The sequence below is a fragment of the Canis lupus genome, chromosome 31 (genome assembly GCF_003254725.2).
Source record: "Canis lupus dingo isolate Sandy chromosome 31, ASM325472v2, whole genome shotgun sequence".
Classification (NCBI taxonomy): domain Eukaryota; kingdom Metazoa; phylum Chordata; class Mammalia; order Carnivora; family Canidae; genus Canis; species Canis lupus.
This window is the reverse complement of record NC_064273.1, coordinates 6,189,404-6,209,666: the sequence shown is the minus strand read 5'-3', so window position 1 is coordinate 6,209,666 and position 20,263 is coordinate 6,189,404. Positions and strand designations below refer to the sequence as shown.

Sequence of the window (20,263 nt, the reverse complement as noted above, 5' to 3'; positions counted from 1 at the left end):
GAAAAGCACATGTACATGACAGTAGGTTTTTCTTCCCAAGTATCTCTACCATACAAGAGAAAAAGAACATTCAGGGTCCAGTAACAGTAGCTAACTTTTGTCCACTGGAAATAAGATTATTTTTATATGCTTTAGAAGAGAGAACATGAATTTTTGTGAGGAAAACCATGAGATCATTAAGGGTCAAAATCCTGGGGGGGAGGAAAACACAGGTTAAAGAATAATTCTTTATAAAGAATTATAAATTATTGAAGTTTTAAGAAATGAAGGACTTGAAAAAGGCAGAATTAAAGAAAAAAAGCAAAAAAAAAGTTTAGCAATTATATTGTCTGGCACATTTTCAGACTATAATTTCCTCAAAGAGATGCATTATTATTTTTTTTTTAGTCTCCTGGTATATGATATCCTCATAAGTCAAATTGGCCACTGTCTCCTACCTAGAATTGTTAATTCCTGTTCAATCTTGCTTGACTTTATATTCTTTTATTCCCTAATTGACCCTTGACAACCTATTAATCTACATCTATTAACTCCCACAAGACCAAGCTTAAAAAGTATCTTCCTATAATCATTTCCTAACTATTAAACCTGTGACCTTTATTCTCCATCTGTCCACTTGCCCAAGAATCTATTTCTAATTCCTTGTTCTTTCTCCCTGTTATCTTCTCTCTTGGGTTCCTTTATGGCCCCATCAATATTTAGCCCAAAGAGAAGAGAAATAAATCACTGACAAATAAAAAAAGAAATGCCCCCCCCCCACGTATTCCACTTACTTATTCCTCTTTTTCTGTCAAAACTTCCTCAAGAAATACAAGCTTCTTCCTCTACCTTCCTCCCAGCCACAGATTGCCCAAGCAACTCATTTGTTTATGGGAAGTTTTCTCCCAATAGACAATCAATACAAAGTACAGGCATTTTATCATTTATCTTTTCACATACATCTGGGAAAACAGTACAATACATCAAGTGTAGAAAACATCAAATTAAATATATGTTAACTGAGATATTAAGAAAGAAAAAGCAAAATTTGATGAAGAAATTAATGTGGAGCAAACTCAAAGTAGGAAAAAAACACTCCCACTTTTATTATATTGTTATTTATTTTTTTGTCTGTATTTTTTATTGGAGTTTGATTTGCCAACATATATCACCCAGTGCTCGTCCCATCAAGTACCCCCCTTAGTGCCCATCACCCAGTCACCCCAACACCCTGCTCACCTCCCTTTCCACTACCCCTTGTTCGTTTCCCGGAGTTAGGAGTCTCTCATGTTCTGTCACCTTCACTGATATTTCCCACTCATTTTTTCTCCTTTCCCCTTTAATCCCTTTTTTTTTTTAATATTCCCCAAATGAATGAGGCCGTATAATGTTTATCCTTCTCTGACTAACTTACTTCACTTAGCATAATACCCTCCGGTTCCATCCACATTGAAGCAAATGGTGGGTATTTGTCGTTTCTAATGGCTGAGGAATATTCCAGTGTATACATAAACCACATCTTCTTTATCCATTCATCTTTCAATGGACACCAAGGCTCCTTCCACAGTTTGGCTATTGTGGCCTTGCTGCTATAAACATCGGGGTGCAGGTGTCTCGGCGTTTCACTGCATCTGTATCTTTGGGGTAAATCCCCAACAGTGCAATTGCTGGGTTGTAGGGCAGGTATATTTTTAACTGTTTGAGGAACCTCCACACAGTTTTCCAGAGTGGCTGCACCAGGTCACATTCCCACCAACAGTGCAGGAGGGTTCCCCTTTCTCCTCATCCTCTCCAACATTTGTGGTTTCCTGCCTTGTTAATTTTCCCCATGCTCACTGGTGTGAGGTGGTATCTCATTGTGGTTTTGATTTGTATTTCCCTGATGGCAAGTGATGCAGAGCATTTTCTCATGTACTTGTTGCCCATGATTATGTCTTCCTCTGTGAAATTTTTGTTCATGCCTTCTGCCCATTTCATGATTGGATTGTTTGTTTCTTTGCTATTGAGTTTAAGAAGTTCTTTATGGATCTTGGATACTAGCCCTCTGATATGTCATTTGCAAATATCTTCTCCCATTCTGTAGGTTGTCTTTTAGTTTTGTTAACTGTTTATTTTGCTGTGGAAAAAGAAAACATTTATCTTGATGAAGTCCCAATAGTTAATTTTTGCTTTTGTTTCCCTTGCCTTCATGGATGTATCTTGCAAGAAGTTGCTGTGGCCAAGTTCCAAAGGGTGTTGCCTTTGTTCTCCTCTAGGATTTTGATGGATTCTAGTCTCACATTTAGATCTTTCATCCATTTTGAGTTTATCTTTGTGTACAGTGTAAGAGAATGGTCTAGTTTCATTCTTCTGCACGTGGCTGTCCAATTTTTATGATTTGTTCAAATATGCTTTCTGGTCCTCTGTCCCTTTCGGCGTCCTCTGGAATCCCAATTAAACATAGATTTTTTCCTTCTGAGGCTGTCATTTATTTCCCTTAACCTTTCCTCATGGTCTTTTCATTGTTTTTCTCTTTTTTCCTCACCTTTTTTCTCTTTTCTTCCTTGCCATCAACTTGTCTTCTATGTCATTCACTCTTTCTTCTACCTCATTATCCCTCGTCCTTAGGACCTCCAGTTTGGATTGCATCTCATTTAATTGATGTTTAATTTCAGCCTGATTAGATCTAAATTCTGCAGTCATGAAGTCTCTTGAATCCTTTATGCTTTTTTCCAGAGCCACCAGTAGCTTTATAATTGTGCTTCTGAATTGGCTTTCTGACATCGAATGGTAATCCAAATTCTGTAACTCTGGCAGAGAGTACTGTTTCTGATTCTTTCTTTTGGAGTGAGTTCTTTTTTCTAGTCATTTTGCTCAGTGCAGAGTGGATAAAAACAAGTTGTACTTGTTTGAAGCATAAACGCTTCTCTCTGTAGTGTTCCAGCTGTTCTCTCTTTAAGTCTCAGGTCTCTTTAAGTTTCTCAGGATGATTTGAAAGTTATCTAGGTAAGTTGGTGGGGACAGGTGACTTGGGGACCCTACTCCTCCTCCATCTTGCCCTGCCCCCCCACTCCCACTTTCTACCTCACCCATCCTCTCTAGGCAAAAAGAGTTACTCTTTAGACTGGCAAATAGACTCCTTTGGAAATTTAGATATTTATCTTGTGTTTCTACCAACATTTTAAAGAACTTCTGAAAAAAAGTAAAGAAAATGAATCAATTAACAAACCTTTATTCATATCTACAGAGGAGGACCATTTCCTGATATGCTATTTAGGTTTATTAACATTCATATTGTATTTTGCAAACACAAAGAAGTACAATCTCTGTGGTAAGGGAAGGAGCATCTAAATCTAACTATGCATTCTCTCACAAATTAGATGTTTCAGGGTCTTAAAGGTTGATTAAGTTGAACACGGTAACAAATGAAGTGAGTAGAGGATTTTCTATGGTCATAAAGAAGAAAATTTTTATCACATATAATAATATGTAAAGATATCACAAGCAAGAAATAATCAGTTTGGACAAAATCTTATAATCACAGCATATGATAAGAATACAATGACCTAACTGAGGTGCCAGAACTATAAAATATTCTTCTATCCAGTAGATGTGCTTTGCTTCTCTTTCCATTTAAAGGGGGTTTAGAAATGTGAATTTAAAACGACAAGCCTAGGGCAGCACGGATGGCTCAGCGGTTTAGCACCACCTTCAGCCCAGGGCCTGATCCTGGATCAAGTCCCACGTCAGGCTCCCTGCATGGAGCCTGCTTCTTCCTCTGCTTGTCTCTCTGCCCCTCTCTCTCTCTCTCTCTCTCTCTCTCTGTGTGTGTGTCTGTGTGTGTCTCTCATGAATAAATAAATAAAATCTTAAAAAAATAAATAAATAAAAATAAAATGACAAGCCTAACAAATGCCTGTTGAAATTAACAGCAAAGCAATACAAACAGTATTAACAGAAAAGGAGGCAAAGAGAACAGAAATTCCAACAAATTTTGGAAGTCAGAAAGCAGTTAAAGGGGGAAGGAACTAAGGCAAAAATTAAAACTGGATACTGCAGAGGAAAAACCTGAAGAGAACTGGTCAATCTGCTTCATACCACCAGGAAGCGGCTCGGCATCCATAGGCTCCTAATACTACCATGGAAGAAGGAAAGATGCTGTGTTAAACGAGGGGACTGTGGGCTCTGGAATGCACCTTCTACCTAACCTATATAGACAAGCATATATACCTCCAGAAAACCACCTCTTACCCCTCAAACAGATGATCAGAGGTTCATGATCTTAAAAACAATGAACTAGGAAGGCTCCAGAGACAATGAGTACAGATGACAGAGGTGAGTCACATGATTGAAAGTAGGAGGATTACGTGTCTTTGTGTCAGCTTTCAAGGTGGAACCCTCCTCCAACTTTCACTGTCCTTATCCAGGAATGCCAACAGCCAGGTATAAAGTCCTCCAGTTCAACACCCCTTCCACCTGCCCCTATGGGGACCTGGAAGATTCATCTGGAAAGATCAGAGGGCAGTGCAGGTGGCTCAGCAGGTTGGCGCCACCTTCAGCCCAGGGCATGATCCTGAAGTCTCGGGATCGAGTCCCACTCAGGCTCCCTGCCTGGAGCCTGCTTCTCCCTCTGCCTGTGCCTCTGCCTCTCTCTCTCTCTCTCTCTCTGTGTCTCTCATGAATAAATAAATAAAATCCTTAAAAAACAAAAACAGGAAAACGAAAAAGAAAGATCTCAGAGAAAAATCTTCATTTATTGTTGTCAATTTAAAGGCTGGCTCATTTTCTGACTGCTCCACAGTGAAGTTCACCAGGAATAAAACCCTGTTTATGTGCATAGAATTTTCAAATGTTTTTTCCTACCTCATTCTAGAATATGACCATATAGCCATGGATTACCAGGCATTTGAAAATAGCATGCAAAATGAAAGAGTCGAAAAGAAACACGGGAATAAAATTCGAAAAAAAAAAAAAAAAAGAGTAGCAGGCTAGGGAATAAGAACCAAATTTGGGAAAAGAACATATCTATAATAATTTTCAAAAAATAGAATTATCTGGCATTTAACATGACAGAATCCAGGCAAAAGGAAGAACATAGGCATGTTATTAGAAATCTTTAAAAATATGATTATTAAAATGAAAATAGTTAGAAGATAAAGTAATTTCTTTGAGTGGAACAAAGAGTCCAAATGATGGGCAACTTGAAAGAAAAAGATAAGAAAACAAGAGATTCAATATCCAGATAACTAGAAATTCCTGAAACAGTGAACAAAGAATGCAGGGACAAGAAAACTGGCATAAAAATAACACAAGAAAGTATTCCAGAAATGAAGGATAGAGCTCTTAGATTTGTCTTCTTCTCCCCCCCACCCCCACCCCCAAGGATTTTAGGAGCTATATGCTAGGAACTGGGACAAAGACCAAATATGTTTGTCTTATTGTATCAGAGAAATAATTCACAGAATGTGACATTCACCCTTTTAAAGTATTCAGTGGTTTTTAGTATGGCTTACAAGGTTGCATGGTATATAAACAACACCATGATCTAATTCCAGAACATTTCATCATATTAAAAGGAAACCATATACTCCTTAGCAGTCATTTCCCATCCCCTCCTAGCTCTTGGCAACCACTAATCTACTTTCTGTCTCTATGGGTTAGCCTATTCTGGATGCTCATAAAAATAAAACCATACAAAATCCGACTATTGTGACTGGCTTCTTTCCCTAAGCATAGCGTTTTCAAGGTTCATTCATAATTTATCATGTATCAGTACTCCATGTGTTTATATGGCTGAATGATACTCCACTGTATGGGTTTCCCATATTTTGTTTGTAGAGACGTTGACTGACATTTGGGCTATTTCTACTTTTTGGCTCTTTTGAATAATGCTGCTATAAGCAATCATGTACAAATGAGAATTTATCTTCTTAACCAAATATTCAGAGAGTAATTTTCTAACATGTCATATCCCTGCCCCAAACTACCCCATGGCATCCTGCTGCCTAGCAATCTCATTCCAGCTCTCAATTAGCAGTTTCACTTTACTTAACAAATCTGATATTTTACCTCCTAAAATCCAAACTTTGTCTACAAATTACCTATCTCCTTTCTATTCTCAGGGAAGGTCACTTCAATAGTCTCTTTCTCAGCACCCTGAAAATTGGGGGTAGTGGTTTTCACACAAAAAAGTAAAGATAAATATGGTATAAAGTGATTTGCTCAATCTATGACTCCTGTTTTATTTCCTCTGTATCACTTTTTTTCTTTCTTTTCTCTGGCAACTTTTAGCCTAAAGGACATTGCTGAAGGACACTGTAACGTAATGGTTAAGAGTGTGGACTTTGCTGTCAGATAATCCTGAATTTAAGTCCACAGATGAGTGTAGGTCACATACAGAAATATATAATAACAATACCTTCTCTTATGGTATTACCATGAGGAGAAAAATTAACTATGAATGTAAAGCAATCTCTGGTGTTTTTCATTGTGTCTAAGAAAATTCCAAATGTATAGGAATTGGGTTCTATGTTCCTTTTCTACTTATTGATTGTGTAACATCTCAATATAACTAGAAAAGCAAAATTGTCTGGTCTGAATTGTGCTCACCTTCAAACTTATATGTCAGAGCCCTAACCCTATACTGTGATAGTGTTGAAAGATGGATCATTTGGGAGATAATTAGATTTAAATGAGGTCATGGCATGGGGGTCCTGATGATGGAATTAGAGCCATGTGAGGACACAGCAAGAAGGCAGTCATATGCAAGCCAGGAAAGGAGCTTTCACCAGAACCCAACCATGCTGACTAGTAGTCTCAAACTCCCTGCCCCCAGAACTGTGAGAAAATAAATTCCTGATATGTAAGCCACACGGTGTGTTGTATTTTGTTATAGCATCCTAGGCTGACTAAACAAATTCACTGAAAATACCAAAGGTCTAATATCAAGAAACCTCTGTTGTGGGACACTTGAGTGGCTCAGTGGTTGAATGTCTGCCTTTGGCTCAGGGCATGATCCCAGGGTCCTGGGATTGAGTTCTACTCCCTGCAGGGAGCCTGCGTCTCCCTCTATGTATCTGCCTCTCTGTCTCCCTCTCTCTCTCTCTCTCTCTCTGTCTCTCACAAATAAATAAATAAAATGTTAACAAAAGAAAGAAAGAAAGAAAGAAAGAAAGAAAGAAAGAAAGAAAGAAAGAAAGAAAGAAAAGAAAAGAAAAGAAAAGAAACCTCTGTTGTAGTCCATTTTTGTTACTGATTGGCAAGGAAAAGCCAAAATATACAAACATCCTAGACACTAAAAAGAAGACAATTCTCTTTATTGGCAGTCATTTGAGTATTAATCAGAATGAGAAAAGAAAAAAAAAAAAAAGAGCATCAGAAAGAAAAGAAAAAAATTTTCAGTTTGCCTCCAACCCACCTTCCAGGTTTACTTTCCCTGACCTCTTACTTTTTCTGACCTGAGGTTTCACGACCTCCTCCTGAGCTACATTTTACTGATTAGGACAGAATCACTTCACAGCCAGCTCTGCCCAGGATGCCAACCCATGTGGACCATATTCCTCAGAAAACTAGCTTCTCTTTGGGTTTGGCCAACGTGCAGTCCCAGTAAAAGATCAGAGAGAGGGAGAGGAAGGAGAGAAGAGACTACTTGTTTCTTTATTCCCCTGACTCCTTCCCTGCAAGGTTGCCACAAATTAACTGTGTGTGTGCTGCTCTCAGCAGAGCTCAGGGCTTCTTTCAAGATGGCCAACTCTCTCTCCCTGTAGTTCTAGTACTTGATCCCTTGTTCCCCGTGGCCTGGGCACGGTAACAATTTGAGTGCTACTAAGCCCCCTTACCCACCCTCCTTTGAACTTTTGACTGGATCCCCTGGATACTCAACTTTGAAAACAGCCTCTGGAAAAGCAAACAAATAAACAGACAAAAAACATTATTCAAACTGCCCTATTTCTGTGTGTGTGCTATATGCTTCCTGTTGGGACATCTATCAATACACATATTTTTATTCATAAAGTACTTCTTCCCTCTAATTCAGGGGCCTGAATGTTGCTGCCCCTCTGTTAGTTCCCCTGTTACCAAGGCAGAAGAAATAAACTGTTTGCTAATATTTTGCTCTAACAGCACTTTATTTTAAAAGCACACACAGCCCACATATATATCACAATTCAGTACAAGCATCACATATCAAGGACAGCAGCTGACATACAGCAGTCAATAATCGTGTTAAATTTCTATGAAACAACTTGAGAAGTTTTTTTTCAATGTAACAATGCTATTAAATATTTATATTTTGAAATAGTGAACAACAATAAAAATACCTTTAGGTATATTAGTTTGGCTAAGTATCCTGGAAGAAAAAGTACTGAAGACATGAATAACATAGGTCTCATTTTCCTTCAGGAATGTAGTCTTCTTTCTTTATATTTCTATAGTCTTGAATATTTAATTTGCCTTACTATATAAATTTTTAAAATTTTTTTTTATTTGGTAAACTCATAAACATACAAAGGAGTCATTTACACGGCCACATAAACAGTTAGGTATTTTCTTCCAAGGTATTCAAATGAAAAATGTTTTACAGAGAAAACAAAGCTATTATCTCAATGGTAGGTAACATTTCTTTGTTAGCGGTTACCAGACAATTCATAAGAGAAATATCCTCAAGTGAGTTATAAAGGTCAATCCCTTGTGAACTGAAATAAATTTTCAAGTTCAATTTTAAACAAGATTTTTAATTACCAAGATAGACTATCTAGGGATAACTTGAAATTGAAAAGCCAAAACCTCAAGTTAGTTGATTTTTTTATAGAAAATTTAACTCCTCCCTCAAAGAAAATCTTATACATAATTTCCCATAAATGAAAAACTAATTATATCACCATATTAGCAGCATCTGAATGTTTTCCTCAATATTTGAAAACATCTAAACACTATGAATAATATTTTGGGCCTAAATTTCTAGTTAATTATCCTTCTGGAAACTTTTAGAGAATAATAATGAAGAATGATTACACAACAGTTTACTTGATACTTGTTGAACATTTGTTTATGTTAACCATAGATTTTCAAAGCCAAGTGAAAAGGTAAAAGCTATTTTTTTTAACATAGGATCATTTCCTCTCATCTAAGTCAAATAAATTTTTAAAAGAAAGCATACTATAGTACATAATATAGTGTACAAAACATATTAATCTGTTTGGGCGGCTATAGCAAAATACCACAGCCTGGGTGGTACACCCAGCAAACCCAACACCCAACAAAAATCCAATTCTCACAGTTCTGGAAATTGGAAGTTTGAGATCAGGATACCAACCTAGTTACATGAGGGCTCTCTTTAGGGTTGCAGACTTTTACTTGTTTTTTGTTTTTTGTTTTTTTTTTACAATTTTTTTAAATTTTTTTTTTTTATTATTTATTTATGATAGTCACAGAGAGAGAGAGAGAGAGAGGCAGAGACACAGGCAGAGGGAGAAGCAGGCTCCATGCACTGGAAACCTGATGTAGGATTCGATCCCGGGTCTCCAGGATCGCGCCCTGGGCCAAAGGCAGGTGCCAAACCGCTGCGCCACCCAGGGATCCCGGGTTGCAGACTTTTATATCTTCACTAGATGTAAGGACTAGGGATCTCTCTGGACCCCTTTTTATAAGGGTATTAATCCTATTCAGAAAGCTACACCCTTATGACGTAAGTACCTCCAAATCCCCACCTACTAGTAATCATGACGTCAAACATCAGGATTTCAACATATGCTTTTTTGGGAAGGATCCCAAACATTCAGACCACAGTACAAAGTATAAAAGATTTGGAATTGGATGGGAGAGGCAAATGTTTACTATTTTTCCCTGTATATATCAATAATCATTCCTTCCTGGTAATCAATTAATTTTCCCCATGTATAAAAACAACTTGTCAAAATTAATTCAGTCACCATTTAACACAAGAAGTAGGTAAGGTGTCAGAGCTCATAAATTTTTCTAATTTAAAATGGCAAATTTAAAAAGGCAAAAAAATAAAATAAAAAAGTTAGTAAATTCAGTTCTCCACACAACCTAAAGTGACAATGAAAGCAGTACTAATAATAATTGCCTTGCCTCACAGTTTCCTAAAATCAGGCCACATAAACTATAGAAAAATCAAGCTCTTTGGCTTGATTCTTTCAAAGACTGGGCCTAAAAATGGCTTTAATATTTAATAAATATTTCTTGAGTGCCTACTCTGTGCCAAACACTGCTCTAAGAATTGAGAATGGCTAATATTAAGAAACAAAACAGCATAGAGGCCCCTGCTCTCGTGGAGTTCATACTGACTTGGAAAGGGATTATTTACACTAAATGTAAATTCCTCTTATTGTATAACTGTAGCTGTTTTTTCTCCTTTTTCACTATAGATTAAGAACCTTGGCTGCCATCCCATGTCAAAATGTCTCTTTATTCCAGACTATATGTTCTTTTGGTAACCGTATTATGTATGGCAGTATTTCAGATATTTTCTGATATGCTTATAATTTCATGAATTGTTAAAAAAAAATCTGTAAAATAGCCATACAAATACATTTTTATTTTACTTTAAGTAACTGAGTTAATAATGTTAAATAATAAATACCAATAAAAATAACAATTCGGTCACAGGATTTATCATGATAAATGCTTTGAATGTAACCATATGTCCAAAGAAGGGGAAAAAAAAGAGACATGGAAATATTATATAAATTCATGAGCATGGGATAAAATCAATTAAATGTTAAAGAATTTAGATAACCTTTTTTATAATCAAACACCTGAAATCTGTAATCCAGGCTTTTGGACCCATCCTTCAAACCTCCCTTGAGGAGACATGACAGGCTGGCTGTGTGGGCTCTGTAAACCCTGGATACAAAAATTATGGTTAGCCAAAGTAGAGAATATGTGAAGGACAATGAGCCTGCCTCTGACAGACAGGCCCCCAGGCTAATCCAGGTAGGCATAATACAGGGGAACAGGAAAAACTAGAGCCTTGATGTTAAAGACCAGAAAAAAGAATAACCAAGAAAATCATGTCCCCAGAAGGCACAGATCTGCAACACACAGTATTACCTCCCCCATTCATGTAGCTCATCACAGAATCAATTTTATAGGTAAATATTCTCTCCACATTTGTCGACTTGAAGACAGGTTTTCATTTTTCTACTAAAATTTCTGTTCTTCAAACTAGATTTCTGCAATCACTCAATCCCTCCTTACATCACGTTTCCAAAGTCAATAATAATACAATTAATAAGTTCAGGGCTTTACCAAATAAACAGCCCCAGTGTAACTCACTCTGTTGATGACATGTCTCTTAAGTTCTCATCTATTTAAACATTTAGACTGTTTCTCCCATAATTATCATGTTTACAATCTAAAATTTTAAATCAAATTTTAAATGAAACAAAAAGAAAATATAAGTTCACATAAGAACAGGAGGGAAGAATGTACCTTTAATTTGGATCCATGAGGGACAAGTAGAGATTTATTCTGCTTTGGTGGGATATAGAGCTCCCACTTCCCATAATCCAGTTTTTTATATGGGTATGAAAATGGATTCCAATCATCTAAAAAAAAAAATTAGAAAAGATCAGTTAACAACAGCATGGTAGGACTAATATTTAATGAATTTCAAGCAAAGCGTAATATGCTGCCTACTTGTACAGAATCAAATTGCCTAAGATGTTAAGTTTTCTAGGGTGTTAGGCAACATACTCTACTAGCTACTTAGGAAAAAAAGCAAGCTTTTTTTTTTTTATTTTTAAGAAATGTATTTGAAAGTTTGCCTTTTGCATCTTAAAATTAAAAATCGCAACATTTTCAACTGTCCTTCCAATTCTGTTATGTCCATCAATAAATAGAATGTAAAAGAAAATAATGGGTCCTCGTATAGAAAAAACCATCAACAATGGAAGTTAATATGAAAAAACAATGTATTCTTGGTGATTAGAGAAGGCACATCTCAGGTTAGAAAAAATTATGAAAAATAATTACAATCATATTACATTTATTCAAATCTACAGATGTAAGACAGAACTGAGTTAAAAAGCTAAAGAAATGGAGAAAAGCAAGAAAGAGAGGAGGTTACAAACTATAGGGAGCAAAGGAAAAGTAGATCGCAGATCCTGGAGGAAAGCCAAAATGAAAAATAACAGATCCATGCACATGTGAAAACAGAATCAGTAAGTAAAGGACATACCACTTAATAAGCAGTGCTATGACAATTGGCTATCCTTATGTAAAAAGAAAAAAAAAGAAAGGAAGAAAGAAATAATCTCTACCTAATACTATACCCAAGAATCATTTGAGCACAGACTGATGTTTAAATATGATAGGCAAAACTGCAAAATGTTTACGAGAAAATACAGGGAAATATATATATAATCTCAGGTATAGAAAGTGTTTTTTTAAACAAGATACAAACATAAAAATTAGGAACAAGCCTGATAAATTTGAACAGTAAAATTATAAATTTATTTTCACAGATAGATGCATAGATAGACAGAATAACATACATTCTGTGTATGGGAGAATACATTTTTAATGAATATATCAAGAAAGAATATCCAAAATATATGAAAAAAATGTCTATAACTCAACAAGAAAAAGAAAACACACCAAATGAAAAATGACAAAGACATCTGACAGAGGACAAATAAATGGCCAAGGAACGTGTAATAATACTCAATCTCACTTGTAATTAGGGAAACACAAATTAAAAGAACAGTGAGACTCCATTTACCACCCGTTGGATTAGCAAAATTTAAGAGTCTGAAAATATCAGGTAGTCAGCAAGGATATAAAATAACACGGCGACTGAGAGTATAAATTGGTAAAACAACTTGGCACTGTACAGAAAAGTGGAAGATACATTCACTCGAAAGTCCAACCATCCTCCCCCTAAGGTAACAGCCTGGAGAAATTCTGACAAATGTGCACAAGACAGCATTCACAAATGCTTGGTAAAGAACTGTTTGTAATAGCAAAAGATGGAAGCCATCAAATTGTAAGTCAGACAAGTAAATACGTATACTGGTATAATTAAACAATGGAATGCTATAAGATAATATAGACTAAATGAAACAGAACAAATATATATGGGCAAATAGCTAAAGCATAAAAGTTAATTTTAAAAGGGTACAGAAGAATACCATTTATATGAAGTTGAAAAAAATATGCAAAAGAGTGTTATGTAACACTTATGGATATATATGCATATAGTAAAAATATCAAAAGAAAAGTGAGTATGTTAAACACCAAATTCTATGAGTGATCTCCACTGGGTAAAGGAAAATGAACACAGGAAGCTTCAATAATATCTGTAGTAGTTTATAACTTACGGGAGGTGGTGTATAGGGATGCTTATTACATTATTTCCGATTTGTTTATACCTAAAATATTTCACTGTAATGCCATTTTTCTGTAGTGCTATGATATTAGATTCTCAGCGGAGGAGGTAATAAAAGAATCCGGAAGCTTGTTTTATGCCATGATTTCCTTCTTTACACACCAACTCTTTCACTCCATCAGTTCCAAGGATCTTTACCCCCAGACAGTTTAAATGTTGGGGACAGAGTGGGTGTAAGAAACAATATTTATATAAAGACCCTTCTAAACATTTCCCTACTCCTCATTATTACAACATTCTGAAAATGTCTTAAGATTTATATTTAAAAACAGCTCAACAGGCTCCATTTTCCTAAATTCTCCTGCTCCTAAAATCTCAAATGTATCTGATCTACATACGGTGTGACATTCCTTTACCAAAGCAAAGAATTCAGGGCATAATTAGAAAACAAAACAAAAAAAGCTTGAAATACAAATATCTAGGTACTGTAATACTTCATACATTTACTGAATTTCTTTTTAAGCTAGTCACTTAAGACAATTAATAAACTTAAGACAAGCTGGAGATCTTTTCCTGGTTAGTTAGATCTGAAAATAAAGGGTACAGTTCATTAGTTCATTCATTAAATATGAACTGAATGCTTATCAGGCCCTGCTCAATGCCAAACTCAAAATTAGTGTTCAGAATGACAGTCACATCGTCTCAAGAAAATGTTAAACTGAGTAACAGTACACCAAAATGAATAAATTTATAATTTGCAGATTCACTAAAAACTCAACTATAAATAAGATTTTGTTACTTTGAAAGTGAATCTTCAATTATATGGGTAATTTACATATGCAGATTTATTTAAAAGCTGTTTTCAGTACTGCAAAAATCAATGTGCTTTTGAATATTACTGTTTGAATATCAGTTTAACTGGTTCTTCAACTTGCATTCCCTTGAGTTTTAAGGTCTATTTAAACAAGTATTAATATTTATATAAAGAAAATATTTTTACTGAATCACATTTTCCTTTTATAATATCTTAAAGTTCTAACTCTCCTAAAGCACATGTTGACTATTTGTAATTCTACACTGTGAATTTCTTTATCATCTTCAAGAGTCTTTTTTTTATTAACACCTCTCCTACTCATGAAAACTCAGGTGTTTACTTTTATGTTGTTTTTTTTTTTTTTAAGATTTTATTTATTTATTCATGATAGAGAGAGAGAGAGAGAGAGGCAGAGACACAGGCAGAGGGAGAAGCAGGCTCCACGACGGGAGCCCAACGCGGGACTCGATCCCGGGACTCCAGGATCGCGCCCTAGGCCAAAGGTGGCGCCAAACCACTGAGCCACCCAGGTATCCCCTCAGGTGTTTACTTTTAATGCAGTTATTCAATGTTCTGTTATTAATGTGTATAGATAATGTTTTCTATAATATTCTCATCAAGAGATCACTTGGTTAAAATGTTTGGCTCACTGATCATGAATAAAAATTTGAAGTATTTTATCTAGAAAAGTAATATTAAAGTTTCAAAATGTTGACATATTAACTCATTTTCCTTTCTATGTCTCATTTCTCACCATAATACAGACATAGCTAGGTTCGAGGGTTAGGAACACCCAAAAGAATGTGTTTAGTTATTCTAATTTTGGTCAAATTTCAAGATCATGTTTCCTGCCTACATAAATTATTTCATTATAACATTTTTTAAGACACTTGATATTTATCAAGTTATGATGACATGACACATTTTTAAAGCAAACATGTTAATAGGTATTTTATTAATAACAGGCTAAAATTTATCATCATATTTGATAATGTAAAAGATTCTGTTTGTCCATAGACTTTAGACCAGCAGACAAAATTCAAATCAAGATATGGAAAAGAAACAATGTGTGATGCACAGTTTAATATGAACTGCAAACACACATTCGGTACAGGCCATCAAACATTAATGTAAGGTCACTGCATCAGGAGAACAGACTCTATATTTATCTCAAACCCAACAACCTTTCTTTTTCTATGTAATAGTCCTCAGTAAAATTCCTAAATGTCAACCTCCTTCAAATATTCCCAAACTCTTTGACTCACAGTGAAGTATTTTTCTTCATCAGCACTTAGCTACCTCGTTTCTGTAGAATTCTTGAGTTTCATACAAAATTTCCTTCTGTATGGTTGAAATTGTCCCAACTTACTATGTAGAGCCTTACATCTTGAATGCGGATGCTAGTGTGCTACAGAACATGGTCCACACTTTGGCCAATCCCTGCCACATAGACTTCACCCAGCAGTGATGTAGATCCCAGGTGAATGCAGCAGATAAGTCTAATAAAATAAAGCCACCACCTGTATGGCACATTTCAGTCATTTTCCATCTGAGTGGATATCCCTTATGTCATAACAGTTGTAGAATATTTGGAATATCACCTCCTCAAAACAACAAAACACCCTTCCTCATCATACAGTATTAACTATTTCAAGTTGATATCATGAAGAGTTTACATAGATTTATGCAAAGTTAGCTTGCCAAATGGAAGTTTTAGGGACTTCTCTTGTGCCAAGAAAGCATCTGTTCTGTTCCCAAGAAATCACAATGTTCAGAACTGAAGCTTCCTATGGCATTGCGCCTACTTAGGATTATGGGAGGACCGCACAGCCTTTATAGGTGGAAGACAGTGGTCCTTTCTGATGTAAACCCCTGTGACTTTTTGATCTCCTTTCTTTCTCCCCCAGATAATTCTTTCCCGTAATTGGGTGCCTGGGAACAATCATTCTTCAACTTCTTCTGGCAGCTGGTACCCTGGGGATAAGCTTATTAAAACCTCCAGCATTATTTCTTTGGGGAAATCCTCTTAATATATATTAGTTAAGGCTACCACTTCTTTTCAAAACCAAAATCTAGAATATCTACAAAGATAGATCATACAACAGAACACCTCTTAGAACTGAGTTTTGAGTGGTAGGCTCTGAACAGAGCAATAAATGGTGAGGAGGGGGCACAGCTAGGAAGGGGCACTTCAAGCAGAGCAGCCTTGCTTTTACATGTTTTATGTAGTTTTCATAGTGGAGTTTTCCACAGTCTATTTTGAGGTATCTGAATGGTTTATAATATTAAAAATAAATAGATTGGTAAATTAGTAGCTGGATTAATTACCACCAAACTGGGCCATAAAGTACACCACATTTTTTATTTTATTTCAATGAAACTAGAAATAAATGAAAATATTTGAAAAATAAATATAATACCCACCACTCAATTCTTCCCAAATAATAACAGGAGAAAAGAGAATAATCAAAAGTTATAATTATTGCCTGTTTTTTTATTTTTTAAAGATTTTATTTATTCATGAGAGACGGGGGGAGGGGGGGGCAGAGAGGCAGAGACACAGGCAGAGGGAGAAGCAGAAGCAGGCTCCATGCAGGGAGCCCAATGCAGAACTCAATCCCAGGACTCCAGGATCATGCCCTGAGCTGAAGTCAGGACACTTAACCGCTAAGCCACCTAGGCATCCCTATAGCCTGTTTTAAAAAGAAATGAGAACACTGTGTATCAAAAACTATCTCTTATAGCTGGGACAATAATGAGAGACAATTTTTTCATGTTGGTTCCTCATCTGATCACAGAACACAAAAAATGATTCAAATGTCTATTTTCTGAATTCTCTGAATTCTGGCCATGAGTACTATTCTAGATGTACTGAAGAGAAATTAATTTATTGCATACAGTGGATCTTTTGGGCCTTAAGGCCACATTCTCTTAGTGATCCCTGGTTGAGCGAGGCTGGCATTGCCTTGTTAAAATTATAATCCCCAGTATTGATGAGGATATGGGTAATTGAGCATGCTCATGTGCTGCTAGTGGAAATATGAAGTGCTCTGGTTGAAGTGCCCTTTCCTAACTGGGCCCCCAACTCACCAGTTATTGTTCCGTTCAGAGCCTACCACTCAAACTCAGTTCTAAAAAGTGTTCTGATGTATGATCTGCCTTTGTAGATATTCCATATCCTTGAAAAATATTTGTTTTAAATCCTCCATTTATTTTTAGTTTACTTGATTTAGCACAAGTTAAGAAAATACTAATTTCCATCATGGCAATTGAGTCTGAAAACCTATCCAATTTCTAGCAGTTCTTGCCATCTATACTTGACCAAAAGTAAATGTTACTTGGGACCCAGGGATAATGGCATTTATCTTTGCTGTGACTTCTATTATTGATTTCTATGCCATTTTACCTGGGTTTGTTTTTGGTCTGGAATTGACTATCCTTTTATTTTATAATCTTTAAGTGACAGTAAAGCAGGGGGAAATGAATAGTTAAACCTAGGAAGTGGTACAATATTTGCTTAAAAAGAACATAGGAAAAAAAACAAAATAGGACAGGGAAAGAATGGGAGAAAGGTACTATAATCCATTACAATTAATCATCAGAGGCAGCAATATCATCCCATAGGCAAAGAATGCCCTTGATTATGTTTTAACTGACTAGTATATTGAACTGTATTCCTCCAGGTCAGTAAACATCTGGAGCTGAGTAGAGAGGCTCTCTTAGAGCCCATACTTCAGCTCATTCTTATGTGCTATATATCACTATGGATCACAACTTAACCCATTTCTGACTTCCCTGGGTTTAGCACAGATTTGAGCTTAGAAACTCTTCTCTACACAACTCCATCTTACACCTTAAGATATTCTACCTGAACTAGCCCCTGGGGTGGATGCATGACAGAGATCAACAGTAATCAGGAAAGCAATTATACAAGTGACCCTTCTGACCCTATAGCCACTTTCAAAAGTATACCAATGGAAGCAAAATAATATTTTCTACTATGTTCAGCAATGTAACAATCCAGGTGTCTGTGATCAAGTGATTTTCGACAAAGATGGCCAAGATCATTCAATGGGGAAATAGTCTTTTCAATAGATAGTACAAGGACAACTGCATCTCTACATACAATAGGATATATCTGGACCCTTACTGCAAAACATGCACAAAACTAACTCAAAATGAATCAAAGACTAAAATATAGGGGTTCTTGGGTGGCTCAAACTTCAACTTTTGATTTTGGCTCAGGTCATGATCTCAGGGTCATGGACTTGAGCCCTGAGCTGGGCTCTGAACTCAGCAGAGTCAGCTTGTCCCTCTCCTCTCACTCTTTCTCCATCTCAAGTAAGTAAAATCTTTTTTTTTTTTTTTTTCAGACTTAAATGTAAGAGCTAAAGCTATAAAGTTCATAGAAGAAAACACAGGGGTAAGTCCAATTCACAATTCAATTCTTAAATATAGCACCACAAGTACCAGTAACAAAAGAAAAACACGATATATTGGACTTCTTCAAAAGTAAAAATTTTCTGTGTCAAAGGACACTATCAAGAAAGTGAAAATATAACCTACAGAATGGGAGAAAATATTTGCATATCATATATCTATTAAGAGACTTAGGTCTTGAACATGCAGAGAACATTTACAACTTAAAAAGATAAATAACCATTTTTTTTAAATGAGCAAAGATCTATTCAGATAAAGATATATCTTTCTACAAGGAAGGTATAGAAATAGCAAATAAACACATGAAACGTTGTTCAACCTCATTTGTCAGTAGGAAAATGCAAATCAAAACCACAATGAGATATCACTTCATTCACAATGGGATGACAACAGTCAAAATGATAGATAATATTTATTGGTGATGGTGTGGGTAAATTGGAAATCTCATCTACTGCTGGTGGAAATGTAAAACCGCACAGCCACCTTGGAAAACAGTCTGAAAGTTCCTCAAAAAGCTAAAGATATAGTTACTATTTAACTCAACAATTCCATTCCTAGTTATATACCCAAGAGAAATTAAAAACATATATCCATATAAAAACTTGTATTTGGATGTTCACAGCATTACTCATGATAGTCAAAGGTAAACATATACATGTCAATTAATTAAGAAATAGATAAAGAAAATTTTGCATATTGATACAGTAGAATATTACTTGGCCATTTAGAGGAACTACTGATAACATGCTACAACACGGAACCTTGAAAACATCATGCTAAGTGTATGAAACCAGGCACAAAAGACCACATAATTACATTTATATAAAATATTGAGGATAGGCAAATTTATATAAAGTATTGGTTGCCTAGGGCTAGAGGAGGGATAGAAGAATTATGAGATGATAGTTGTAGGATACAGGGTTTCTTATGGGGTGGTGAATATTTTCTAAAATTGATTGTGGCTATGGTTGCACAACACTATTTTTAATACACTAAAAACCACAGAATTGTACACTTTAAGTAATTAAGTTAAGTTATATAGTATATGAATTCTATCTCAATAAAGTTCTTAAAAATAATACATATTTTAAAGGTCAGATAGCCTTTATCTGCTTCATTTTTACTGAGCTTTTGCCCTACACTAAGATCAGATTGTATCAGAGATATCAAGGGAAAGACTATGTAGGGAGACATATATAAAAATTTAATGCTGAGAAGATAAGATTGGTCAATAAGTAGAATAAAGAGTCAAGTTAGATAGCTGAAGACTTCTTTGAAGAGAAAATGATTAAACGTTTCAAGGCTTCACAAAGGTAGAACAACTTAACGATATGAGAAGATAGAGGGAAAACAGGCTTTTGAGAGAAAAAAAAAAGATATATCTTCTTCTGGAGCCCAGATTAGCAAGATTTATGGATTATTACCAAAATAAATATACAAGCTGCTGCTGATGTTAGAACCTACGTTGGACTCTGGAAGAGCCTATAAAGAAAATAAATCTATAAAACTATCACAAAACCCACTCTCTTAAAAAAGATGGTTTGAGCAGAGGCTGTTTCAGATGATACAGGAATGGAGAGTTTTATTGTGATAGAAGAAGTAATAAAAGTCATTACATTAACAAAAAAGAGGATGACCTGGTGACACTGGTGGCAGCAACAGTAGTTACGGATTATCCTCAGAGCTTGACATTCAATATC

General features: G+C 35.7%; 1 protein-coding gene across 1 annotated transcript in view; it reads right to left on the bottom strand.

The window, feature by feature from the left end:
• The window catches only part of GBE1 (1,4-alpha-glucan branching enzyme 1), a 268,030-nt gene that overhangs the window by 174,091 nt on the left and 73,676 nt on the right, over window positions 1-20,263 (bottom strand). Inside the window, 1 exon segment of the mRNA XM_025449943.3 lies at window positions 11,413-11,528. Within this exon segment, the coding sequence (XP_025305728.2) occupies window positions 11,413-11,528 (116 nt within the window).